Source organism: Amblyomma americanum, chromosome 1 (genome assembly GCF_052857255.1).
Source record: "Amblyomma americanum isolate KBUSLIRL-KWMA chromosome 1, ASM5285725v1, whole genome shotgun sequence".
Classification (NCBI taxonomy): Eukaryota; Metazoa; Arthropoda; class Arachnida; order Ixodida; family Ixodidae; genus Amblyomma; species Amblyomma americanum.
In genome coordinates, this window is record NC_135497.1 from 119,105,232 (window position 1) to 119,132,634 (window position 27,403).

At 43.3% G+C, this 27,403-nt stretch overlaps 1 protein-coding gene across 7 annotated transcripts in view; it reads left to right on the forward strand.

The window, feature by feature from the left end:
• LOC144113544 (uncharacterized) overlaps nt 1–27,403 on the forward strand; it is a 119,201-nt gene that overhangs the window by 7,543 nt on the left and 84,255 nt on the right. For 5 of the 7 annotated variants that reach the window (XM_077646671.1, XM_077646672.1, XM_077646677.1 and 2 more), the window contains 8 exons: nt 997–1,178; nt 3,026–3,087; nt 8,904–8,975; nt 11,883–11,943; nt 15,043–15,097; nt 15,172–15,345; nt 22,180–22,236; nt 23,376–23,494. In XM_077646671.1, the coding sequence (XP_077502797.1) occupies nt 997–1,178; nt 3,026–3,087; nt 8,904–8,975; nt 11,883–11,943; nt 15,043–15,097; nt 15,172–15,345; nt 22,180–22,236; nt 23,376–23,494 (782 nt within the window). The remainder of the gene's footprint in view (nt 1–996; nt 1,179–3,025; nt 3,088–8,903; nt 8,976–11,882; nt 11,944–15,042; nt 15,098–15,171; nt 15,346–22,179; nt 22,237–23,375; nt 23,495–27,403) is intronic. The other 2 variants (XM_077646673.1, XM_077646674.1) reach the window with 1 other exon arrangement.

The following is a 27,403-nucleotide window of genomic DNA, read 5'->3' on the forward strand; positions in this document are numbered from 1 at the left end:
TGTCTGGTTGTATCTTGAATTGTTTCCTTCATAAACCTCCCTCATAGATCCACCCCTGCCCTTGTTATAACGCTTTAGAGCACTATGTCCTCATCCTTCTTGTTCCTTGGGGTTACTAGGCGATTCAGTCCATTACGTGTGTGCACTGACCATGTCTCGCATAGTGGAGGCTTGCTAACACATACAAGAGCCACTTTATGCTGTACAATAATGCAATATTTATCATTAGGTTGCAAATCCCTTCATCTGTATGTTGCTGTATGAACTGCAGAGACAATAAAGTAATTTAACAGCCGCCGTGGTGGCTCGGTGGTTTGTCTTCCATTGCATCTAGCAATCGTGTTACTTTATCAGTTATATCTGGGGATACCGCATGCTGTGTGGTCAAAATCCATGAGCAAGACAAGCTTAAAGTGAGTCGTCCTGCTGACCATGCGTAGTTGCCCACTGCCATCCACTTCAAGTATAGCCATTTTTCTGTTTTGGATTGCGAAGTGTAGAGGAGCCATTCGTTCTAGAATGCAGCCTTTAGTTGCCAACAACATAGTAAGCCTTGAAGTCTAGGACGAATACCACATGCAGTTCAAAAGATGCTTCTAGTGTGAAATTAGTTTGCTCAGCTTGTTAGGTTGGAGACTGCAGCACTGAAGTACGAGGAGTGGACATCGTGAACCTAATAGGTGATGAGGGGAAGTGAGGGGGAGCCTGTGGTGATTGACAGCAACACCAGATGTACTGAAAAGCAAGCCTCAGTTGTATTTTGGCAGGTTTTTACCTTGCTCTCGCATGCTTAATGGCAGCAAAAATTAGTGCCTCTTACTATGTAGGTTGAAGTGGTCCTGCACATGATAGCTGTAGCATCTGATGTTCAAGACCTTGGGCTGTTTGATTTCAAGACCTTGGGCTGTTTGATTGGAATTGTTTAATCGAATGAAGATGGTGTTTAAAATCTGCCTTATCACATCTCACATTTTTCACTTGTAACTTTTTTTTTAGGGTCATGAATTCAGCACATACAACTCCTCGTCGAACCAGATGGCCTTTTTGCCTCAGCTTCAAGTGCAGCCGCAACAGCAACAGCACACGATGACACCCATTGCACCGGCAACATCGCCGCCTCTGTCATTGCAGCCTACAGAAGTTCTTAAAAGTTCAGGAAAATTTGGCAAACCAGCAAAGTGAGTTGCACTGCAGCAGTCATCTGTTATGTTTGTTACAGCATAACATGTTTTATTGCTTTTTTTATTGGGTCTTGAAATGGTAAAAAAAATGCAAAAATTCAAATTTTCAGGAATGGCATGTTTGAGTTAAATATACTTGAGTTAAATAAAAGTACAGTAATCCCTCGTTATAAGCCAGCGGGACGGCGAAAAAATCCGTTATAAGCAGTCATTCGATATAAGTGACCACATGAGAAAAGCTAAAGCAGTCGAACTTTAAATGCACCGCAACTACGAGGATGTCAAGATACAATGTATTCAGTGAAGCAAAACTTTATTCAAGTGCAAAAAAGGCAGTGAGCAGGGGTGGGGCGTCACTGTAGGCTACAAGAGTATCGCGCTGAAAAGTGCCGCAAAGCCACAAATGCCGTGGCATCTGAGGTTGTGTTTGTTGTGCTCAAAAAATGATTAGCCGCTCATTGTGGGTACGCAGTGAAATCGTGACAACCGAACGGTTTTGCATTAGGGGCTTTGCATAGTTGCTGGGCAATTTTTTCCCGAGGTGTGCAGCCGTGATGTTTGCGAAGCGAGAGTTTTTTGGTGAACCGTTGTCGGCGACACTGTGCCAATTCTACGGATCGAGTGGGGGTGTTCTCGCAGCATTGCGTACACACTGTTGACAAATGTCTAGGAACAAATTTCAATGACCCTACCACGCATTTTGACAGTTTGTCTAATCTGATGGCGGGAATCGAGCATGGCCGGCTCGACAAAATCGCCGGGGAAGCACCATGGTTGTGTTCACCCGCCATGTTGACAAAGCCTGACTCACCGCTGGCGACCCTAGAATTTTTTAGTTTTCGGCAAGTTATCAATCGATTTGCACCGTCAAAAGTGCAGCGAAGCTAGGGCCGGTGTTTTATTTTTATGCAGATTACGATTATGTCGAGCGGCGAGCAAATTTCTAGACCGACTTCCCCAAAGTCTCTATTTGTTAATGTAGCACCTTGCGTAGGAACATGGCAAAGGGCATGTGACCAGTAGTTGCTTGCGACCAGGCAGCAGCTCGACAAACACCATTGTTCACACTTGCAAGTGCCACCTACGGGTCGCCTTCTTGTTTGGAGCGAAAACTCTCGGGAATGGCGTTGTTCGCGCGCTTTCGAGAGTTTCGTCTGCTTTGGCCGATGTGAAACGGTTTGGCTTAGAGACGACTACGGCAGCCAGGGAGCAGCTCAGTTCATTGCCCGGCGCATCCGCGGTTGGCGTCGTTGCCGAAAGCTCGGCTCGCTCACTGATTGGTTCAGCGGTTTGTGGCTCGCAGTCTCAATGCTGGAAAATCTAGCACCGAGCGACTGGCCTGTGACTGTCGCTTTTCGACCAATGCGACCGTTTGCGACTGCCACTTTTCGACCAAAACAGTCTCACAACCTCTGTGACTCGCAAGTGTGAATGGGCCCATAATCGGAGGGACACTTAGTAGATTTCCTACATTGGTAAGCCAAGCTTATTTTGTATGTTCTATTCATAGATTTTTTTACCAATGTGTCTTCACTGAGGCAAGTGGAAAAACAAAATCATCGTGCAAAGTGCATCTTGCGTGGCGCAGTTGTGTAGGTATTTCTAATAATTCTTGAACATTTTTCGGCTTACGGCCTGTAACAAAGATTTCAATTAAAACTATAAAACGCTTTATAGCTGATATTCTAGTTGAGCTTTCAAAATCTAGTTGCATATGTGGACTGCATAGAAAAGCACACTTTCATGGTAATTATGATAAGGATTGTGCCAAATATAAAGGCGTTTAAGGTTCTTAAGTATTGGTGGATTTAGATTTCACATGTTCTTTTTATCTTTCAATTCAGGATTCCAGGCCGAAATTTTTTGAAGGATGAGATTGTCATTCGCAACTCCGACTCTGGCAAAGGTAGGGAAATATTTATTCTGACTAGTAAAATATAGCAGCTCATAAACGTAATGTTATATTCATTTTTCTTGGCTTAAAAGATTTTAATGTTACCCCACTCAGACTGCAGCTGTGCCTCAGCCACTTTGACAACCTTTTACCCTAATTCAAACAAATTTTTTGAATATCGTATATGCGTGGCTAATTAAATTCTAAGAATTGGGTACCTGCCTAGTGTATAAAAACTATTTCATGGTGATATGTTCAGTAGCCATTGTATCAACTCTTTATTGTATTTTGGTGCTGTGAGTCTGTGGGTGCCTCTGTGACGAGGAAAGTAGGAGGCATAGAAACATTTTACTGCTTGCTTTGACAAGCGATAAGCCTGTACATGGGAGCATCTTCGTGGAGTACAGTGCAGTTTCAGGGGCAAACGTTGGAACTGTTCCAAGACGAGCAAATTCTGGTAAGTGAAAGGAGGCGGAGCGGAAAATATGGGTGGGTCGAGAACGACTGTTTAACAGGCTTGGATCCTGAGGCAAGAGCATCCACATTTCTCTAGTGCCACATGCAGCATGCACTCTGCATGTCTGTGCGCTGCGTGCACTCTGATGAGGAATATGTTGACTCAGGCATGCGTCTTCAGTCATTTTGAATGTATTTCTGTCGAAGCCTAAGCAACCGTCACTGGCACCTTTTGAGTTGTACCTGTATCACACGAAGATTTTTTGTTGGCATTTGAGGCAAGGGGTGCAGTAATCGTGCGCCAAGCACTCATGGCATCATCATTGTCACCAGTGGTTCTGTGTAGGTATTGCAGGCTCTCAGTTGAGAACAGAAGGTGTTGATTTCATGATCGCTCATCCTACTTTACATATTCAAGGAATGTTGGCAAATGCGAGTTTCTATTCATGATTGACTGTTCAGAATAGGCGAGCAGCTGAAAAAAATGCTGGTTGTAGAATTATTGGAGGAAGAGGGTGTGGCCTTTTGCAGCTTTCAAGGAAGGTGCCTATTATGTGTTGTTGTGTGCGTTATTGTACAGCTGTTTTGTACAGCTATACAAAATATTGCTCCTTCATTTGCTTGGGATACTTAAAATTGTCTTTAGTTAAGAGGGCACAGCATAGATCTTGCCTTCTGTAAAATGTTCCGACAAAAACATATTTTTGTAAGAAACGGGGAGGGGGGGGGGGGCATTTGTAATATTATTTTGTTGGTTTGTCCACTGAACTGGCATGAGTGAGAGCATGGGAAACAGTAATAGCTTATTAAATAGTGAATCGTTAATTCGGAAATTCCGACATTTTTCCTGGATCCTCTAAAAAATCAGCGAGGTTTTCCGGTATTGTGTTTGATACGATGTTCTGTCAGAAATTAATTCCGGAGATTTTGTCAAGGCTTTTCATTTAAAAAAAAAAATTGAAACAAAGTTTAGCTTGACTTTTACCTGAGGTAGTTGGTTTTGGGCGCTATGGGCATAGACAAGCAGAAAAGAAAGACAGGCCAAGCATTTGTCATATTCCACAAAGCTGTTAAGCATTCTGTTTGAAGCATTCAGGGATGATGTTCATTTGTCTCGCAGCATCGGAATCTTGCCTGTCTCCTTCAGTGTTTCCTTAGAAGTACCTGAGGAATTTGCTAGAGTGGATAACTCATTGTTGCTGAACCTGAAGAGGGATAATGTGAACTTGAAGTATTTATCTGCAGCTTATTCACTTTTTGCATAGTTTCATGCCGCACCACAAGTTGTGCTTTAAAATTTATTAACTCACCCATGTCTCCTTCATTACATTAAACTTGGAAGAAATGGTTGTTGTACCTGAAAAGGTAGGTTATAACATGCCCGGGTGAAAAAGAAAACTGTGGGAAAATGATAATTGTTACACAGTTAAGTTATGCTTTAAGCTATTTGATAGCCCGTGGAAGGAACATCACCCGATCATAAAGCTTTGTTAGTTCTGTGACGCTTTATAACTGCATTGCAGTCTGATACAGCTCAAAAACGATGCGGCCGATACCCCTCTAAGGGGTATCTGCCGATGGCGTCAACCAAAGGCGTCGACCAGTTTTCGCAACGTCTCAGTTAATCCCCAGCTTGGCATTGCAGGCGACTGGCAGGCGACTCTGTGGCGTCATGACAGTCTGTCGACGCCATTGGGTGGAGGGCCTCCTTTGAGGGGCATTTGCCACTTGGTTCTTCAGCTGTATTCTACTGTAGCATGTCTTTACTTTTTTGTTCACATCGTTTGTCATGTGTGCTGCTTGCCAAGTTCAGTGTGTTGCAGCTTTCCTTTTGGTCCTCCAGCTATGAATGCACATCGCACAAAAGTTACTTGACTATGATTAGGGCCCTTCGTTTTCAGGCTTTTTTCTCGAAATTGGGATAAAAAATTGGTCAATGTTTTTTTTTAAGCTCGAATTTTGGTACAATAACCCTATTTATACCAAAATTTTGAACTAAAAAGTTGTTTAAGTTATTTTTTCCTCATAAATTGGGGGGGGGGGGCATTACAAAGGCCCTATTTATAATGTATTAGTTTTGTTAACATTCAGTGCTTTAAGGAAAAATTGCTTAGCCAGGGAATGTGGTATGTTGTAAGGGATGTGTTGATATCTAAAAAAAAGAATATAATGTCCCTTTGGTACTGGAGGCTATGCAGCACTTCAGAATTTTATGTTTGACTAAACTGAAGCATTCTTGTGATAATAGCAAATGTGAATGGGCAAGGGCCTTGAACAAGCTACATTAACATTTTCACTGCATTGTGGGGTACCAGCAGGTCATGTCACTTATGCCAGCTGTGCTGCCTTAACTTTTACATACAGTTGCAGTATGGATGTCCAGCTATTGTGCTGTAGGTAAACTTAATATGATCTGCGGTTGATTGCACGTGAAGAGACATCAAACCTAATCTAGTGTTCACAGGATACATGCCCCATGCACTCATGTTTACGTCTGAACGGTGTTGTCCTTGTAATTTGGGGTGTCGAACGAAACACAAATTTTTTAGTGGGCAGCATATTGATATGAGGTCGTCTTCATAAAAATATTGCTGCTCACTGCATTGATGTCATTGTGTTATAAATTGAATGAATTTAAGCTTTGAAGGAAAGCATTCAAAAAAGTGTTTTTCCTGTGCTCATCTGGTTAGTAATGAAAGTGGATTACTAATATGTCAGGCGATCAGGATCAAAGACGGTTCAGTTTTCAAGGGGCTAATGGAAGCACACATGTAAGGCCATTTGCTGCATTTCTCATTGCGTAGTCCATCCATTCATATCCATATCCAGTCTTTCTTCATCTCATCAGTGTGACAAGATTATGTAATTTCAATGACATTGGCTTGTGGTGTGCTATGTAGACTGGCAGGACAGGTGACTTGGGTATGTGTTTTACCTTTCAACTTTTTCTGACTGTGAATGAAACACAGCCTTTGATTTCATATCTGGTGATTTTTTTTTAAGTTCAGTTTTATTAGTTTCAAGCTCTCACATAGCCTTAAAGGGCAAATCCAGGGGTTTTTCGAACATTTGAGTTGATAGCCGCATCACATTTGTTAGTCCACATTCTTTGATGCAACAACTATTTCTCAAAATACAAAGTGCAACCATTTTAACAGCGAAAACAGCAAACCGAAACAGAAGCTGTCTTCATAGCCAGAAACAATGCTTCACATGACTTGACGATGATGCCACAAACATTACCAGAAAAACTCTTATGCGCATTGAATGGCTGAAGTATCGAGAAAACAATGAGCCCTTTCATCAAATACCTGAGACGACCTAATAGAATCCTCAGTTTTGTTAGTGAAGCGGGGAGGTGATATTAAGGTGTGGTTGTGTTTTTGACGTCTCAAATGCAGTGTTGCCCGTAAAAATTAACTTGCCCATAAGAATGAAAATGAAGATTCTGCCATTCTAAAGTTGTGTGTCACCCCCTGAGCTTTCTTCCTTGCCTCCTCCTTCCCTCAGACGCGATAAGAGTGGCACATCGATGAGTGCACTTAGCATTGTTAGCGGGGTTGGTTACTATGGCGTTCTTCCCTTTTGTCTGTCAGTCGAACTGGTTTTTTTTTTCTGCAATGATAAAAGAAAACAAATAAAAGGTATCTGTGTTAGTTATGATAGAAGTAAAGCGGTCTACCGGAAAAAGTGTGAATGAAAGAAACTGCATGAATGACTGGTGCCAGTTTCCTCTCTTCAAGCTCCTCTCATGTCTATTGTTATTCTAGTGGATTTAGCGACTTTGTATTCCTTGACGTGGGCAGAATTTTGGCTTTAGGAGTGGTTTTTGTTCTTATTGACCAAGAGTAGTTATTAAGTGTCCTGAATTACCCCTTGAGAGTGTGTAGTTGCCACGCTTAGAGGTGCAACAAAGGTTGCTGTCCTATGCAGTGTATGCAGTCAGGATAGCTGTTTTATTTTTCTTTGATGGCAATGGTCCACTGCATACCAAGGTATTATTAAATCTGACGTCAGGAAGGTCACAGTTGTGGGTCATTGCTATGTGCTAAACATATTAGCTAGGAATGGAAAAGGGAATGGCTAGTGCATGGCAGTCGAGTTTGTTTCAGATGTGAATGGTGCAGAGGTTACATTTTGGTTTTGCATTAGATTTATTTGGATGGAAAAAAATGGCAAGTGTCCAAGGAGATTAACCTTAGCAGTATTGCATAAAAAGTGTACTTTTGTTGTACAAAAACCTTTGAGAAGAAGTGTTGAGCAGTAATTTTGCATTTTAGAACTTTCAAACTTTGAATTTTCTCATTTTATTCCCATAATGTCAGCATTTTGTCAAGTACACATTCAATATCTTGGGTATATGTAAACTAAAAGCGATAAGCTGGAATACTAATGGGCCCTCATCCAACAGGTCCACAGGGCAGCTCTAGCCCTGCTGTGCCCATGAGCTCAAGCAACACCTTTCTCTTCAAGAAAGTTTAACATCCACAACCATTTCAATGTGAACATAAACGTTATGACAGGAGTGGTAATTGAAATGGAACCTTGAGAAACATTTAGCTTTGTAACAAGGTGTGGTTTAACAGTTGGTCAGTTGACTGCAAGTGAAGTTGGATAGAATATTCAGGCTGCTATAACTCCACATGTAATTAGTCGCTGAAGAAGTTCTTTAGGAAGGGCATTTTCCGAATAGCTGTCTCACTAATACCAAGATGTTTGTTTCATAAAAGGTGTTGACCTTAACTTACCTTGCAGTTCCTGCAAATTGCCTATGATCATTTTATAAAGCTGCTGCGGTGACTCTGTGGTTATGGTGCTTGGCTGCTGACCTGAAAGATGCAGGTTCGTTTGTGAACACGGCAGTCACATATCGCCTCCGCAAAATGCTAGAAGCCCATGTACTGTGCGATGTCACTGCACATTAAAAAAACCACAAGTGGTTGAAATTATCTGGAGCCCTCCACTACAGCATCCCTCATAGCCCGAGTAGCTTTTGGACTTTAAACCCCATAAACCAAACCACACCATTATAAATGTGGTATTGGCAGGTTAAGGCATCTTGAACAAACAGAAAGCTTGCATTAAAATTTTTAATAATTTAGGCTCCACATTAATCGAGGCCCCTGAGCCTTGAGTTAATACAAGATAAAGTAATCAGTTTATTTTAACTAACTTCCCTGGTTTTCCATTATGAATGTGTGCCTCCCTTGATGCACATTTTCCGCTGCTACAGTTTCATTTGTCAGTTGAGTAATGTGCACTGAATCTGAGAGCCAGAAGTTCCTTATTCTAGCGCTCTTGCAGCTGTCTGATTTAGATTGTGCTTTTGTTTCTTTGCCTCCGAACATACTGCTTGTCCTCATTGGAAAAAGTGATGGGCATCAAGGGGCGTCGTGTTCACATGATTGAAGAACTGAGTGACACGGTGATCTCCTTCCAGCGAGGTGACGTACTGCACGGCGTGGCAGTTTGCCCACTGACTCACTCACTATTCCCACACCGGCGCTTGAGCTCCTCTCACTGCAGGAATGCTGCCCAAGCCTGCACACTAGTGCTGCTGATACCCTTAGCTTGTCATGCTATGCTTTTGATGAAACCCTTGGCATGCTACACTGCTGCTAGTCAGCCTTGGCTTGGTTCAAGGCAGCTTGTGGACTGAGCTGCTACTTTACAGTTCCTTTCAGCTGGTGCTTTGTGCTGAGCAGGCTGAAAAGAATGTGATTATTGATGTGGTGACAGTGTAAATTGAATGGTCTCGGGAAATTGTTGAAAAAATGTGGTCGCATAAAATATGTAAAACTGTTCCTTTGGCACCAAACTTCCTGTAATCTGCTTTCAATTTTTTTTAGCTTTGGTACATATTTGTGGTGCATTAAAAGAGGGCTTTTGGTAGTTGATGTTTGCAGAGATTTAAGATGTCTGGATAGCCATTGTGTAGCATTAGTGCTTTTTTTTTGTTATGTGCATAAAAGTCCTGGCTGTAGCCACTAGTAGTCTTTTTTGTATAGGTTTTGCTAGTGCCTGTTAACCACTCTTCTTCATGTGTGATTTTATAGTGAGGTGTGTAGCTTGCAGTGCCAACTTTTAGAGCTCTAGGTTGCGGATTTGTACGTACATTAGCTCAGCTTAGTAGTTACATGGAAGTGAATAGGCTGGCTAGGAGGGGAATTAGTGTGTAGTGTGAAAATTCTAACTTCTAATAAATTACTGAAGAACAAGCCGTACTATTGGCTTAGCTTTTTAAATATTTCATATGCTTATACTTGTGTTGCAGTAATACCTGGTGAATAAATTTGCTATATAAGGCAAGTTTTTCTGAGTTGATTTGGATTCTGAAACATAACTGCAAACATAAAAAAAAATTGTTCAGGAGAACACATATGACAAGGAGTGGCATCTGTCCTTGTATATGTTCCTAGTGAATGGTTCTTTTATGTTGCAGTTGTGTGTGAAAATAACTTTGCTGTTGTGTGTCATTACAAAGCAGAATGATGGACTCCTGCACAACTATATAAAATGCATTGAATGTAGGGGTAAACTCCAGCTGTATGTATCAAGACAAAATTGTTTTCACATTAAGGTTAATGCAGTCATTGCCTGCATGGCTGGAAGAACATGGCCGAAGGGGTGTGTTGGCATTGCTGGTAACAGTGTCATCGTTGATATGCATCGTGTGAGCACATGCATAAACATATTGTTCCATTAGGTATTTCTGCTTTTGGTCCTCTTTAATCAGGTGTTGGCAGCTGCAAGTAGAGGTGAAAAAGTGCTAGCTTAGAGGAGGTATTCTTGTGCCGATTTAGGCAGTTCTTTTCAGATGTTCCCAGATTATTGAGCTTGTGTTAGTTTTTCGCTGCTGCTCCCACAGAGACTCCAATGTTCTAATTCTATGGAAAGTAAGAACTTTCTCCTCACCTGTTGAAAGAATTAAAGTGTCGGGGATTGTGGTACAGAGCCCAGCTGCAAACCTGGTGACCTCGAAATTTTTAAAAGGGATGGGGTGTGCATTTTTTCAATGTCTTTCTTTTTTTTTTTGTAGCGTCATATTCTCGGGGCAAGTGGGCTATGCTTTACACAGCACTGTGTTCTTTGCCTTACCATATTTTGAGCCTTTTTGTACTGTTCAAAACTATTTACTTAAATCCACAGAGATGTTTACTTTGAGAACCTTTTCTGTGTCAAAGGCACCTCGTTAGTGGTTTTTTTTTTTACTAGCTTATGACAGGGACAGTAATTCAGGCCATAGCGATCTTTATCATCTGTCAGTCCTAATTGGAGCTGTTGCTACCGTATAGCATCGTGAGTAGAGGTAATTTGGTGTGATAGTTGGCGCAGTTAACTTGCAAGGCTCAATTTGTTTCGATAAAATTGGGCATGATGAGGTTTAGATAGAGTTACTTGCCGCCACTTGACAAACAGAATAGCCAAAGTCGACCAGAAGCTTCGGTTTTTTTTTTCTTGCTTTATACAAATGGGCAGACAAGTTACGCAGATGTCAAGAACAGTTAAGCCACTGTGTTGTGTTCTCAAGTCTGTTTTGTTATGATTAGGATTTTCGGGAAAATCATGCTTGTTGTTTGAATAGAACACTTGTTCCCTTCAGTGCACTGTTTTTCTTTATATTTTCTTAACACTTGGCACTTTTCGTCTAGCAACCGCTAGTAGCAAACATACTAAGCTGTGTACCATGTGGCATTTGTTAAGAGTTTATTCAACCTGTAAAAACCTTAGATGTTTATTATTTATCTAATTTTGTGGCTCTGAGAAGCTATGTTGCCAAAATAAGTGACAGGTGACCGCTGTTCAAATGACTTGCCTTGCACATGCATGCTGGCTGCTTGGTAGTGTGGTCTGTTCTGTGAATTCTGGATCGGCTGCAACTGTGACTGCTACATCAAGTGTGGTCCAGAAGAGTTATAGCACCTCATCTTTGGCATATTTTTCAGTTGTCCTGCATTGAGATCCTGTGAAATATTTTCTTGCAAGTGGGCACTAAGCAATGAAATATTTAGGTAGACGAATTTAATGGGATATTCATGTTTGTTGCTTAACTTAGTGCTTGTAGATTTTTTTAATGGAAATTTGTCTTATCTTGCAGTGCTTGAAGCCAGAAAAGTGCTTGCATCTATTGCACAGATTTGCATGAGTGTTTTTAGTTTGTACTTGTCAAATTTTTTATTTGGAATCATTGCATGCCAGGTTTGGTAGCAGTGTGCTCGAGTGTTTTTGCATTAAAGCTTGATGCTGTGCTAGTAGAGTGGTTACTGGAATGCACCTACCCTATTTGTTCAAAGCACTGTCGTGGTTCTGCATCTGTCACTTCTCGGCCGACATTCCTTTTGTGGTTTCAGTGAATCCAGGCGTGCGGGACAGGCTCGTGCAGATCACTGGCCCCAGCGAAGAGACCATAACGTGAGCAAATTCTTGTTAGCTCTGGGGATTGCACCTTGTCACTAGGGATCGCAGTTCAGCAGCCGTATGCATCTAACATTCCATGGCAAGTAAAGGGCAAGGTATATAAAGTGTCTTATACTTCTATTCCACATGTAGTTAGAAAGCTGCAGTAGTTTCGGAATTGGTCTTCCATTTGCTGCACGTCTTGAAAGCGAAACAGAAGAGCAGTAATATTTAACACGTTTACAAAAAAACTGGTCGTAGGGTCAAGAGAAAGAAAACGGAAAGCAACGGGGCTGCACAAATAAAATGAGCAGAAAGGAAAGCTATTGAATAGAATAGAAGTTAAGACCACATCTGAATAACAGGAGAGTCGGGAATGTAGCAGTTTGGAGGCTGAGGCTGGAAGGAAAATGCATGCAGGAGAGCCATCAACTTATATTAGCAGTCAATTTTTTTGGCGAGCGACTGCGAGCTGGGGAGGTCGACTAATATACAGTTAACAGATTTTTTGGATCCTCTAGGGGCCGCAAAAACGACCGAAAAATCGGGCAGTCCGGAAAATCAAAATTTCACCGAAAAAAAACACGAACTTATTGCCATTATGCTGGAGGAAGAGGTCAGTTGTGTTGCACACATTCTAAAGCTCCTAATGACTAAATTTCGCCGCGCGACACATGCACAGGCGACGGGCGGCAACCGCTTTCAAGAGCTCGGCCTGGCTGTGCTGCCCTCGGCATGTCGCCGATGAAAGCACGGGTTGGGAGAAAGTCTAAACGGGAAAGCGAACACGCCGCTGCGGGAACTGCATTGCGCCCGCTGTACGATGGGCCCAGAATGAAAACGCGAAGATGGCTAAACAATAAGAACCGAGAAACGGCCGAAGCAAGCGCTCCGTCGCCGTTGGCCCCCGTCATTAGACCTAGCGACTAGAGCCAAAATTGGCACTGTATTCGGTGATATGCACTCTGCGGTGGCTTGCATATAATGAGGGCCGTCTTGCCTGTCACCGAAACGCCAGTTATTTACGGTTTTACGATAGAAAAGTCGGGGTTGCAGTGCGTTTTGCTGCGGGTACGCTGACCTCGCTTTAAAATGCACCACCATTTCCTCCAGCGCTCACCGTCTCCGTGAAGCCATATGCCTCCCACGCGCTTCGCTGCTACGTTTTTCTGTATTCGAAACGAAAGACTCAGCATTGATGAGTTCCGCGAACTCTGACTGCTTCATGCGGCGGAAGACGTTCAAGAACCGTACGAATTCGAAACCACGCAGGCGCAATGTGCTGACTCGCGCAGAATTTCAGTATCACAAGAGGCCCCCTTTAAGCTTGAATTTCATTTTATTTGATCAAGTTTTTGATCTCTCCTGCAGTTTGAAGTAATGAGGTTCCACTGTACACATTATATGGCGGTGAGTGTGAATGAGGTCCGAAAAATCGAGCAGTCAGTTGCGGTGCGTCCGAAATTTCAGGCGCTCTTATACATTGACTGTATGGGCCATGTCGTGGTGCCGCGAAAAAGTCTGAATAATCAAGCATGTCTGAAAAATCAGCCGTCCGAATTTTCGGTTGCTGACTGTACAGAGTCAACTTATACGTGACATTATACGGTAACTGCGTGGGGCATGGGTCTGAAGTGACGTTCCATGGCTGTAAGATAATCCTGTGAGTCTATCTTTTGTTTCTTACAAATACTGTAGTGGTGGAGTTTACTTTTTTCTCGTCTGATTGAATACTATAAAATACATGTTAAAGGGGCCGCCTACTAAATTTTATTGACTGCTGTATATACAGTAGCAGACCGATGACTCGGACTTTGTTGAGGAGCCATCATGCACATCGTAGGAACATGCACATATCCACAGTCGATATTTCGGACTTTGTGGAGCGCAAATGTAAATTTTTGCCGACCGCGTGGCGGCGAAACGCGGCCACCGCAGTAGGGATCCAACCCGGGTACTCCGGATCAGTAGCCGAGCGCCCTAACCACTGAGCCACCGCGGCGGGTCTCATGCGTTCGCCATTCGCTGTTTCGTCACTTGGGTTTCTCTGACCGCATCGACCGAGTGGCGCTCAGTCTTCACGGAGTTACATCCGTTCGCCGTTTTGTGATTGCGTCCGGCGGGTCCGCCGCTTTGAACGAAAAGTGCCTTATCTTTGCTTGTGTTTGAGGAGCGGTGTGGTGCACACTTAGGTTGTGGACAACATGGTCCCGCCCGGTCCGTCAAAGAAGCGTGGGAAGTATTCCAACTTAATGCGGTGACCTTGCGGTCTAGCGTGTACAGTGAAAGCACAATTTTGGCGGAAATACAGGCGCAAATCAATGCCAGCAAGAGAAATTTTCCGCAAGGTAAAGTCAGTGACTTTTTTAAGCCGATTTCATCTCAGTAAAGTGATTTTTTTTTTGTACTTCACGGATTTTTCGGACTGTTCGATTATTCGGACCATTTTTCGGGTCCCTTCGAGTCCGAAAAATCGGTCGGCGACTGTAGTAAAGTTTGCATTAGCATGTTATACTCTGCATGCAATGTATTCGAAGTAGGCAGCTGGGCTAGTTGGTTGCTGTGGCATGCATGGTTTGATATACTTTCACTTCTGAAGAGAAGGATCAAAGAATGAGAGGTGGAGACCATAAATCCTCCTGGACATCAACTGAAATTTATTGCTTATGCGATTAACCCCAGAAAGCACCAGACGGCACTAAGGGGACGCTTGCCCTGCATGCATTCCAGATAAACTGAACTAAGTGCTACCGCATCATGATTATTGGACATCCTTTTGTCTCAAACATGCTTTGCTGGTTTTGTCCCTTTTTTCCAGAAACATAATTTGATGTCCAGTATCCATGGCAACTTAGATGCACTTGCTGCTTACCATCGCAGTTAATCATTTTAACCATTCATAATGTATTAGGTGTACCCCCGCAGTTATACACGAACAGCTGTGGCTTCGTAATACTTGCATCGTCATGTCTACGAGGAGCTGTGGCAAAGTATGCCTTTGTATTTGAAAGGAGCTGTTAGTCTGTTTTGACGGCTTCAGTGTTAGCCTGCACATACTGCAGTTCAAAAACATGCTAAATTGACTTTTTTTTTTCTTTTTTCTTTTTTGGACAGGAGAGCAAAAGAACTTATTGAAGACACAATTCGACGTAATGCATCTCCGGTTCGGGTAAGCACATTTCTCTCAAAAGATATGTACGGTTCAGGCATTGGGAGAACCTGTATGTTCTTTTCATCTGGCAGGAAATGGGAGATGAAACATCAAACTACAACATGGGTACTAAAGAATCTTGTCAGAAGCCGTCACTTGTGCATAGCTACAGCATGGGCGACGCCAGCATGGGTGAATACACAAGTACCATCACTGTGGGTAGAGATGTTCTTCGTATCAGCGGAGCTAAGGCTGTTCTTATCAAGGTGAGCTTGCCTTAAATTTTTTCTTTTCACTTGAGACTTTTGCTTGGGGGCTGTGGCTAGACTGTGTGATGTGCATTTTTTTTTTTTTACAAACGTGCTGGGTCTGGATGAATTGCTATGGGTGCAAATAGGATCAACAGGACAAAGCATTCGAAGTTAGCAGTGTAATTTTCTGACAAATGCTTTGCTGGTATATAGGGTTTAGCGTTGTGAAGCTGCGCGGGGGCTACATATAGTGCCCTTGTGGAGTGCTGCGGGTTACCTTGCTTATTTGCGTAATTTGCACACCCCTAATTTATTACCCCATATCATATAAAAAAATTTCACTCGCATATTTTATGCACTCTGCTGCACCAAACCACCAGCGTGCACGCGGGTGCACGCAAGGCAGTCTTGGGAAGGCTGGCGCGGCTGTATCAATGTGTGCGGCTGCGAAAGGTGTGCGTTGTGAGGAAACGAACTGTGTATCGTTTACCCGGTTCACTTGCACTGGTGGTCGCTTTCCTGGACGAACAGTTGCAAGCAAAATTCCGGTAACCTCCGGCTTGTGCCAAAATCCGAAACTGCCTAACTGTTTGCTGTTCAGTTTTCTGCTGGTCAGCCAGGCCGCACGTGAGGGCTCTGTTTTATCGCTTTTTATCTCCATTTGCCTCTGACTGCTGGCTTTGATATTGTACCGTTACTAGTTTATTGCTTTGAGCTGCACATCTGCCATCATGCCATCCCACAACAGGGAACTATATATAACATGTGGGGCGGGGTGGGAGGGAGTATGCCTCTAGTAATTGGAGTCAACATGTTTTTGGCCACCAGTGAGGGGTGTGAGTTAGGTGGTTGGCATACAAGTGGCAACATACGGCGTATATTGCACGTTATGACCTTTGTAGAGGTTTTTAGGACGTGTTCATAAAATTCGCGCTGTTTGCGCACTCCCTTTTGGAAAGGACGGAAAACTGGGCATGTTGGTGGCAATTCATACTTACGGTAAGCAACGCGAACAACAAGGACCAAGCAAGCGAGAAGATACGACATGGGCCGTGTCCTGTCTTCTCGCAAGCTTGGTCCTTGTTAGTTCGCGCGGCTAAAGTATGAATCCCTTTTGGAAGCCGTGATTTAAAAAAAGGGCATTAATTATGTGAGTAAATTCGGTCAGTTCAGACGAATTTCAGCCATTTGCAACAATCAGTGCCATTACAAAGTACACAGTCATGCTTGCGTTTTGCTTTCATATAAATGCAGCCACCATGGCCGAAGTGACTGAGCAACCGTGGCGCTGCCAAAAGCTTTGCAGTGAGCTTTGTTCCTGAGTTTGTGCAGTAGGACTGAGCAGCTGTGGCGCTGACAAAAGCTTTGCAGTGAGCTTTGTTCCCGAGTTTGTGTAGTACTATAGAGTTTTTCTTCCATGGTACTGATGGCATGACAGGTGTACCAACCTGTAGAATGCTGAAATTATGATGGTTATTTATTATACATGAAAATCAACTTCGATTTTGAGCCATGCCTTTCATTGACTGGGTAAACAAATGAAAACCACGGAAGCACCATTGCAGTGGGTAGAGAAGCACATCAGCGAGCCAGCGAGGACAGCTTTTATAAAATTTGAGCAGTAGTCACTTATTCACTCGTTATATGTTCACCTCGTTCACCCATGTGAGGTCATTTCCTTGTCCATGTTTTCATGCTGTTTTTAAGCCTGCCTTCAGTGTTCTGAAGGATTTTGTAGCTTCAAGCTTCAGTTCTCATAATGGTCTGAAGTTTGAATTTTTTTGGTTGTCTTAACAATTGGTTGGTGACTTGGTGAATATGGATAATTTTCATTGAATTATTTGTGAATTAGCTTCATCAGAGCTTGTGCTCATTGGGTTTGAGTTGACCGGTATTAACATTCAAGATATTATTATCTACCAGTAACTTTTGTATGTTGGAGTAGTGTGTACAGTAAAAGCTCATTAATTTGTAAATTAGATAATTCGAACTGCCTGCTCAGTCCCGACCAACACCCATATACGATGCTCGTTAATTCGAATACTACGGGTCTCGCACCAGTTAATATGAACGGGCTGCCAAAGGGAGGCGCTCTCACCTCCCAGCTGCCTGCAGTGCGTGAGAGGCATTTCGAAGAGTATAGGGCATCTCACGACTGCACGTCTTAACCCGGTGATGGCAAAGATTGAACGAAATGAAAGGCAGGGTGCATGCAGGGTTTGCTCATGCACCTCATCTCCCACCTGATAGTTGCATCCCCTGTAGTGCACCCCATGTGAAGAATACAAAGGCAGTGCCAGACGTGTACAGAAGATGGTTACGTGATCACAGAAAGGGGCCGCGCATGTGTCGTTTGTATCATAGATATGCTGTAAAAGCCATTGCTCAAGAAATGCTTTCCTGCCTTCCTTGGCTTCTGAAGCATTGAATGCGGTACATCTCTCAGGATGAAACAAAACAGTATTCTAGTATGGTGGCTTTCTCAATAATTTGCTGTACATAATTTGCAAAGACATTGCAGGCTGCTATAAGGTTGTCTTCAGATAGCAGGAAGAAATTCGCAATGTACAGACCATCAAAGATGTTTCAGGCGACACTGGCATTCGGTATGTAGGACACACCAATGTACCAAAAATGGAACATGGAAAAGAACTTGCCATCTCACTTTAAATGCAGCTACATTTTTTTTTTCATGGTTATTTTAGAAAGCATTTGTGAATTGTCAATACGAATTACTTTTAGCATTGCTTGATAGTGCGGCTTTTAAAGGGTTGAACAGTCTAGTGCTAGCTCCAGTGCTTGATCCATTGCTCATTTCGAATCCAGGTTTGGTTGACTATGTCCCCTTCAGGCGCTGTGTCCACATGTGAACACGACCTAATCCTCTTCATAGTTTCGTACGCAAGGCGTATTTCCACCTTTGAATACCACACTCTTACCATTTTGACCCTCTCAGTCTAAAGCCCCTTGATAATGAAAGTAGCTCATTTCTGTGAACTTTGCCGCCGCACTGCAAACTCTCGCACATCCTCCTCGCCCGACTCTCTGCTCGGTGCTTTTCTGAACGATGATTGGCTCCTCCAGCCATCGCCCATGCAACGCGCGGGAAAGGATCGTTTCCTTGTGTTTTCGTTTTTGGTCGGCGTCATGCGCAGGCCGTCTGCCTCTGCTGCTGGTCCAGCTCCGTTGAGTTACGCGCTGACAATTCGAACTCTACTTTTTGTGCCGCGCTATGTCCGGTTGCGGTGCATTTCAGTGCACAAGCCGGAGGGGAAATGGCGTCATGCTGTTCACGATTGCTCGAGGAAAAAATGACATCAGCTGAAGAAAGAAGGGGACCCACAGCATCGCCCTTAAGGACTTTGTTCCGACAAAGCACTTTGTCCTCAGCGAAGTCCTTTGCATTTCATGATGCCTAAACTAGTGTGCATACTTCAGACTTCTTGTGAGATCATCAGGCAGCTGATAATCTTGCTTAATTCGCTGATCATTGCGCATCGTTTCACATGCTAATCTTTCCATTTGATGGCATTGCTCTGTGTGTTCTATTCACGTCTGTTGCCGTGCGGATTGCGCCTATTATAGCCACTCTAATTTCTGAATCTCAGTGTGGGTTTCTGCGAAAAACGCTTGCATCGTTGACATTAAATTTTTTTTTGCTAGTAAATATGCGTGCTCCTGACCTGGCGCAAAATAGAAAACGTTGATTTTTGCAGACTATACGGCAGTCTCTCTCCCGTGTGCCCCAGAGCTTTAGCGTGGTAGCTTTAACGGCGTGATACAATCGCCTGTGTAGGGATGATAAGGGATGTTAATCTTTAGAGCGATTAAAGCATTCGTTCCACCACCGTCGTGACTGCGCGCAACTCTACCGCAATTCCAAGATCTAATGCCACCTGAGGGGCGAGTCACTGCAAAAGTTGCCTCTTAGAACGAGCTTTGACTTGTCGCAGGCGAAATTATGATAACTGCATTGAATGGTGTTTTCAAAATAACATCAGATTCTTTAACTCCATAGTTTATAAGATAGTAGGAATCGTGCTTTACAGTGCTGAATATTGATTCAGCACGGCCATCTGAAGCATTCCTTGAATGCATTCAAGGGAATAGCATAGATGAGTTAAGAAAATATCGTATCTTTACCCCACTTAATAAACTCTTCTGTTGGCACCAGCAATCACCCCAAAACTTTAAGCCAAACCCTTGGCCAGGCTCACTTCTGCAGCAGCTAATGATAACGAAAAATCTTGAAAATGAAATTGTTCTCTTTCAAGCAGCCATGAAATATGTAATGACCAGGGAATAAAGTCGCGGCATGTGCACCACTCTGAGGAGCCAAGCTTTAAATTTTCGGTCTGAAACTTGCTAAAAAATGCATAAAGCACATAAAAGAAAATTTCCCAGCATTTTCGCAGCCGCTCGCTCACTCATTCGTGAAACGACATCTTTACCTAAATTGCCACAATCTTTACCTCGCTCGATTGCGAAAGAACAGCGTCATAAACTGTATTTCTGCGAAAATGTAGTGCTAGGTCAAATCTGCATTTAGCGGAGCGTCAGTGTGCTGAAAAGTATTGTATATACAAAAGTAACGCAAATCTTAGGCTGATAAAAACTCTGCCGTATTGAGGAGCACGGAGTGCGGTTTGATTGTTCATGCCGCAAGCGCTCACGTTTAGTGCTTTCATTGCTCGAACGAGAAGGTGATAAATGTGGCTTGTGGTAGAGTCACGCGTGTCGCATCACTTTCTAGTGGATGTGTTTAATAACAGAGCGTGAAAAAAAGCGCAAACTTAGGCGTGCTCATGTGTGCCAGCAAACACATCGGGCCGGCAAGCGCACAATGGCCTGCGAAGCGTGCCGTCCGCAGCGCGCATAGCCGGCGGGCGAGGATAATCGAGGACGAAAACGCGGGAGTGAGGAAAGTGTCGCTACTTTCAATATCAAGGGGCTTTATCCCTGTCAAGTTTGTGGCACCATCTCTTGGAGCTACAGCGAAATGCGTTTGTAAAAATAAAAAGAAATATGGGCGTTGCGTCGTTTTTTGGCGGGACAAGTAAATAGCTTTTCTTTTTGCATTCTATCTTTACAAATGATCGTGAATGATGCAATTTAGGGCTCGAAATGTGTCGATAGCTTAATGTAGAAACTGCGCACCAATTTTTATCATCGTAGAGAAAGAAAAAGTGCTGCAGTGGACGTTCAGAGTGGCGTGTCCACAAATGTGGACATGGCGCCTCAATGACGAAAATATCAAAGTGGCGTTTCCTCCCCACAACGCGGCGTTTTTTTTTTTTTTTCTGTGCACGTTTTGTACGAAATGGGCTTACTTCTTACGGGCGTTGAAAGCTATGCTTATACAAAGGAAACGTTGGACGACTCCAGCACTGAAGCGTTTTTTTATGAAAATAGCCGATGGAGAAGCACCTCCAAAAAAGTGCGGCTGACCAAGCAATGAAGACCCGCAGATGGTCGCAAAGAACCGCCACTTAGCTGAGCTGCCAACAAACACAGCGCACTATGTCAGGGAGGTCTAGGAGGGTCCTAGGCCTCCTACCAATATTCAAAAAGGGATCTGAGACCACTTGTGCTAGATTGTAGCACAGATGAATCTGAAGGAAACAACAATTTTCAGTCTCTGTCAGAACATTTTCTCTCTATCGCTATGAAAATTTTGCTGCAGTTTTTAGCAAGAATCATTACATTTTGTATGAAATGCGAGACTGAGAAAAATACAAAGTGGCAGCACTACACAAGGGGGCATGAAAAAGGGAAACCTGTGCCCTCGCACCATGGCCAGTTCAGAGCTGCCCACTAAGCTCCACGGATACAAAACATCAGCACATTGGTAGAGTGAGGGGACAGTTCGTTTCAGGTCTCTACATAAATTGAGCAAACAACAACATTTAAAAATGATTTCTCATTTTTGCAAAAACAATGTGTAAAACAGGCCTGCAATATGCTATCTCTCTCTCCCTTTCCACCTGTGCTCATATCCCTCGAGACCCCTTCGATGCACCCGTACTTGAAGCATTACTTATGACGGAAGCAACCAATGGCCCCAGCTTCTGAACACGTTAATTACACCATGGTGCCGACATGAAGGCTGCACATCTAAAAGCCACGTTCGGGGCTTTTAGATGTGCAGTACCGAATTTTTCTCTGCCTGTCATCACAGAATGGCTGCTTTTATCTGTTATATAAGTCATGAACCACAGAATAATTTCCTGAGGCGTATCTTCTCACAGCTAAACATTTATTCATGTCGAACGATCAGTTAGAAAAGGCAAGCAAATGTAGCAGTGTTTCATGTATCAGGTTTAAGGCGCTATGTCCACAAATGTGGGCGCAAATAAAATATGCTTAAATATGAATTTTTTTGCATAATTTTTTGCACATCACTTCTGCTTAGTCTACTGATCGTCATTTATTCAAAAGATTTTTCCTTTCAGCAGATTTAATTGGCACCTGAAAGGGATATAAAGGCAACAAATAGTAAAATTTCAATGAATTTTCCACAGTAACTTGAGAAGACGGCACAAACAATGTCTGTTCTTTTTGACCAAGCTTTCTATGTGTTTTGACAGCCCTGGAGAGATTATTGCTAATGAAGTGGAACTTGTCAGGTATCCACAACCAGAAGGAACATTCAGTAATGCAAAAACCTGTTCACAATTTGGAACCAGGCTTCTCCAAGTTCATTTGCCACCGGTATATGGTCAGTGTGCTGTGTGTGAAAGTTGGCTTGCAAATTTTAAACCCACTCATTGTGTTTTACTTATAGCTGTGGTTGCCCTTTATTTCTGTTGTCTTTTCAACAAGTGTGTGCGCTTGTAATGCCTTTTGCAGACAGCCAAGTTGGTACTGGACAAGTATTTTTCCGGCCAAGCCGAGTTTTCCGATAAAGTGAGTGGTGCTCTGCCTTGCATGTAGTGGTTCAGTATTCTGTTAGTGCTTCTAGCTTCTGAAAAGCTTCCTGGTGTGTTTGGAGTATGTGGTGAATTTTTGAAGTTTTGCTTCTCTGCCTTAGAATATCTGAAGGATGGTAAAGTTGTATTGAAGAAGCGTAGCTTGTTGGGCAGTTGTTGAATGGTTACGAAAAAAAAGAAACAGAGAAAAGGACGTGCTCACAAGGAGTAGACAATACGATGTTGGAAACACATTTTTTGCTCTGTGCAAATTGTCACGACAGAGCAGGGCGCACATGCGTGTAAACAACAATGCAGACAAAAAAACGAAAAAAAAGACATTTGATAATGCAGGTGTTAATATCTTGCACATGACGAACTATCTCCCGTTCATGAATATTATTCTGTTGCAGTAAACTAGACTAAGCTGTCGGCGACACATTCAGTGCCTAACTTCTTGATTTTAAACGCCTCTAGGATTTTTCGTTCTGTCTTTCTCTGTGGCTGATCATTATGACATTATTGAAGAGTGGTACAGTCTTTACAATGGTTGCTGTGTTTAGGTAGATTGGCTGTGTTATCTGGTTGCAGCGAGGTGTGGTGCTGTCTTAAGTGATTGTTAATATATTGGTCCTGGCCGATGTAGGCCTTTCCACATGACGAGGGGAGAGTGTACAACTTTGGTTGCACATCTGTTGAACATACGTATTCTAGTGCTTTTTTTTTTTAGTATTTGCAGAAATATGGGCACACAGTGATGACAGTTTTGTGGGCACAGTTAAGACAATTGTTTACACCGCACCTCGCGGCAACCTTTTTAACTTTATGCAAGACTTTGCGCATGTATGGCTTTACAGCGGGTCTCATTTCTTGACACGCCACATCTTTGTTGCGGGGCATGTGCTACAACTTAAGCTTGCTAGATAATGGCTCAGCAAAAGAAACCAGGACCTCTTCAGGGTAACACGCTGATTGCAGGTGGGAAACCTGTTCTAGGAAACTGTTCTGCAGAACATGTGGGCAGCTTTTCCGCAAGGCATTACCTAGGCAGTGGCTAGTGGTAGAAATCGTTTTCTCATTGACTTGAAGTAGGACATGTTTAATGACAGCGTTTCTACAAGACACATTGCTTTGCAGGTGCCAGACGGGCTTTCCCCATCCAACCAGGGATCTTACATGTCTCCTGAGCCAGGAGTGCTCTCTAATAACCGTGGAACAACTGACTTGTGCACTGAGACAGCATCCTGGCAGGGACTGTGAGTGCACACTTTTGGTTATTGGCTTTTTCTTTGTATGTTGCGCTTGGCTATGCGTAGGGTTAGCTTTCAAGTGTTAATACATACATGTGAAAAATCATTTTAGGGGAGGGGGGGGTGTTCTTGCTTTTATTAAGGGCTTCACATTTCATTTTGGCAGATTTTTTTTAACAAGAAGAGACAAAAAGGGGGCGCCGTCTGGCTAAATGTCCTACTGTCTTGGTGCTTCCCTCCTCTCTTCTCTACTGTTTTGCTGAAGCGTGGATCATGATCTAGTGAAGCCAGTGTACACTCAGCATCAAATGTTTGTGGGGTACATGTAGCGCCAAAAAACGCTATTGTCATATAGCCTGGGCCATGTAGTGTGCTCTGTAAACTTTTGATGCCAGATGTACATTGATAAGTATCATTCTTACTTTGCATGCAGATTTGAAACTTCCTTAAGAGACAAAATAAAACAAGCCTCTCTGTTGAGGCCGACATGTTGAGCAGGGAGCTCGTGTATTGTTCATATGCCAAGACCACAAGCATGATGAAGCAAGAAGAGCATATTAGTAGGGGTGTGCCAATATTGAAATTTTCAAATACGAATCGAATACGAATATGAAAATGGCTTCGAATATCGAATCGAATATTGAATATCTGTTCATTACAAAAAAAATTCAAGAAAACGGTGAGCAAGCAAACGTAGTTGCCCTTATTTTTTTTCAAAATAGTGTGTGGTCTTTGCAACTAAAACAAAACTAGTCGTTCTCAGTACCATATAAAAAACATAATGTGCACAGAAATGTGTACTACTTGGTTAGACAGCATAACAGTATCCAAACTATAATGAGGTCATGGAAAACAAAGCCCATAAAATGACAAGACTGGCAACAAAAAAAATAACACGATGACTATTAAACCTGATTCATTCGGAGCTCAAGGGACCGGAAGAAACGCCAAGTTCATCCGAAGGCCTCTGTTACTAAAATTGCCCTCCCCCTCCTTGAAAAAAAAAAATGCTGTCGAAAATGCTGAAGATGCAGTGAGGCCTTATGAGGTGGCTCCATCGCGCTAACACCTGAAAGCCCGTGACGAGCCACCCGTTTTGGAGTGCTGGAAGAACAACACAAATGCAAGCAAGGGGCCGGGGAACACACACTGGCGTCGGAGCAGCTAGGCGGTTTCTAAAAAGGAAAAAAAAAGCCGTGCGGAGCTGGGATTGGACTATCGGCGAATGCGCGGGCCGACATTTGAAGTTGCCGCGGGGCAGCGGTGAAGCTCAGAAACCGAAACTACGCAGCCAGGCTATTTTTTTGCCCTAGCGACAGAGGCCTTCCGATTGTTGCCACGCCTGCCGTTACGCCTGCTAAAGAGGTGTGCAGGTTGCAATGCACCATGCAGTAGGCGAGATTTTGATGGGATCGCTTGCCCTATTGTGACTACCGCGCCCCTTCAGGAGGCTCCCGCTGCATTCCGCAAGTAGGCTTTCCCGCATAGCGTAGTTTACAAAACGGGATGGCGGAAGTCACGCTCGGAGAGTTATGAAGGTGACAGGACGCATTCTTCGGATGTTGGCATTAAATATGTAACGTATTACAGAAGGATTAAAAAAAGCGCGATTTCGCGTTACGATTGCTCGAAGCGGGCCGTCGGCCATCTTGTTCGCAGCACGGGTAATATGTGGGAAAGCCTTGCGGCGTCGGGATGCGGTCGGTCCGCGTGATAAACGGCGGAGAAGAAAGGGGATTCCTAGGACCTCTGTATTGTTTTCCTGCAATTTTTAACTCGATTATCGGCTAATTTGCCCAGATATTGTGGTTTTGCCACGGTTGAATTTATGAAAGTGTGCGCATTATACGATCGCTGGCGAGTATTCGGGAAATTTCGAATATTCGGAAATTCACGAATATCAATTTTTGAATATGAATACGAATCGAATATCAAACATATTCGATTCGTATTCGAAATTTCGAATATTCGCACGTCCCTACAAAATAACTAATGCCACAGTGTACCTCCTGTTGTTGTATCTGATGCAAGATTGGTCCCAAGGACAAAAGTTCAGTCATGGTACCTTCATTGGGGGCCACATGCTTACATGCTTTCTTTTATAGCGGACTGCACTGTACCTTGGCTGACAGAGATTTTGCACAGTGCAATGTTGTGGGAATTGGTGCATTTCACTTTGAACAAGCGTTGCACAAATGACAGTCACATGATGAGACTGCACTAGCCCAAGTCTCATGTCTTGCAACACAACTCTTCTCATCCAAATTTTGGCTGTTTTGGTTGTACACTCATGCAAATTGCATATGTGTCTAAGCGAGGTGGGGGAAGGCAAAGGAAGTTTTGTTTCCCAGGCACTGGCACTGGTAGTGTTGCCTAGGATAGTGATCATGAATGTGCCTGTGAGAACAGGGCTTATTTTTTGGAAATTTCCACTAAGTGGATGTATTCCATGCCAATTCATTGAAGTCTCAAACGCAGAGATGACTGCTGTGTGACGGCACCTGATCTGTTTTTGCTGTTCTGTGCATGTAATAAAACCTCTAGTGTTTATACTTCTTATTTATATTGCATCGTTCGAAAGCAAAAACAGGCAACTGTGTTTGGTTCGAAAACTGTAAGCACTTATATGCAGTTAACAAAATCTGGGACACCACTAGTGGTAGTTGGTTTCTTGGAGCAAGAGAATGTGCTCAGTTCAAGCCATACCAATTTGGACTTATCCTTTAGTGGACACTTCCAGAGTATGGGCCCCGTTGAGTGTCTGTGAGCGGAGTCATCTAGTTGTTTAGTAGACCTTCAGAGGGGATATAAGACTGGTTATGGCAAGACGGCATAATGAGCAAGGCAGGGCTTGTACTTGTCAACAGAAGATATACTTATTGTTGCTGTGCACATGGTGTTAACAGCAGTTGTTAACATCATACATGTGATATGCTGTAGCATTTATGGGCAGCAAAAATGAAGCTCCACGAATATTGGATCACATGCCCATGCACCAATTTTGCTTCTTTGGATCACCTCTTCACTGGCTTAACTATGGAAAGTGATAACCTGAGCATGACAATCTTGTATCCTGGAGCTTGTAGACAATTTATGAATTTATATGTGCAAGGTACTCACACAAAGAAGTGTTAAAATTTGCATTATTGCTGGAACTTGTGTGAACTTATATGAACTTTCGCATGCTAGACAGGTATGTCAGAGTTGCTGTTTAATGAAGATTCCAACTGAAGGTTCACTTGCATTCTTGAGGATTTCCTTGCTCATGCGGGCGGTAGTAGGTGTCAGATTATTATGTGAGGCCTATTTTACTTACTGAAATAGATGGATAGTGTTTTCGTAAAGAACTGCATATTGAGAAACCTTAAATCAGAGATTCTTATGAATACTGTACTTTGCACTGATTGAATTTGGCTTGAGGTGTACTGCTTGTGTGAGCACATTCCATTTATCGAGTATTTTTGCATGTATGAGCTTTTACTTGCTCTCAGAAGCTTGCATTCACTGTTGCCACTTGGTAAGGCCTGTTCTGATTGGGGATCCCACCGCTGCCACCAATGTTGTGACATTGAGGTGGTCCCGTTGCGTTCTCCACCAGTTTTATGACAGAGCGTTGGCAGTTTTCAAGTCGGTAGCGAAGACTCAGAGTCAGGCGTCGGTGAGAATAACAAAAGGGATTTTATACACTATGTACAGGTCATTATACAGGACAAGATTGGCTTGGGGGCTGAGAGCTAACAGCAAGCGCGACTGTTCTTGCACGGCGACGTCCGGCGAGCCTCTAACGCATCACACATCTCACTCCCCTTGTGAGCGGCACTCGGCTCACGGTGGGTCGGTCTCTCTGTAGGTCGGGCTCAGTGGATTGGAGGTGCCCTCCAGGCGGCAGCGTTGGGGCTTATAAAGCCCCAAGAA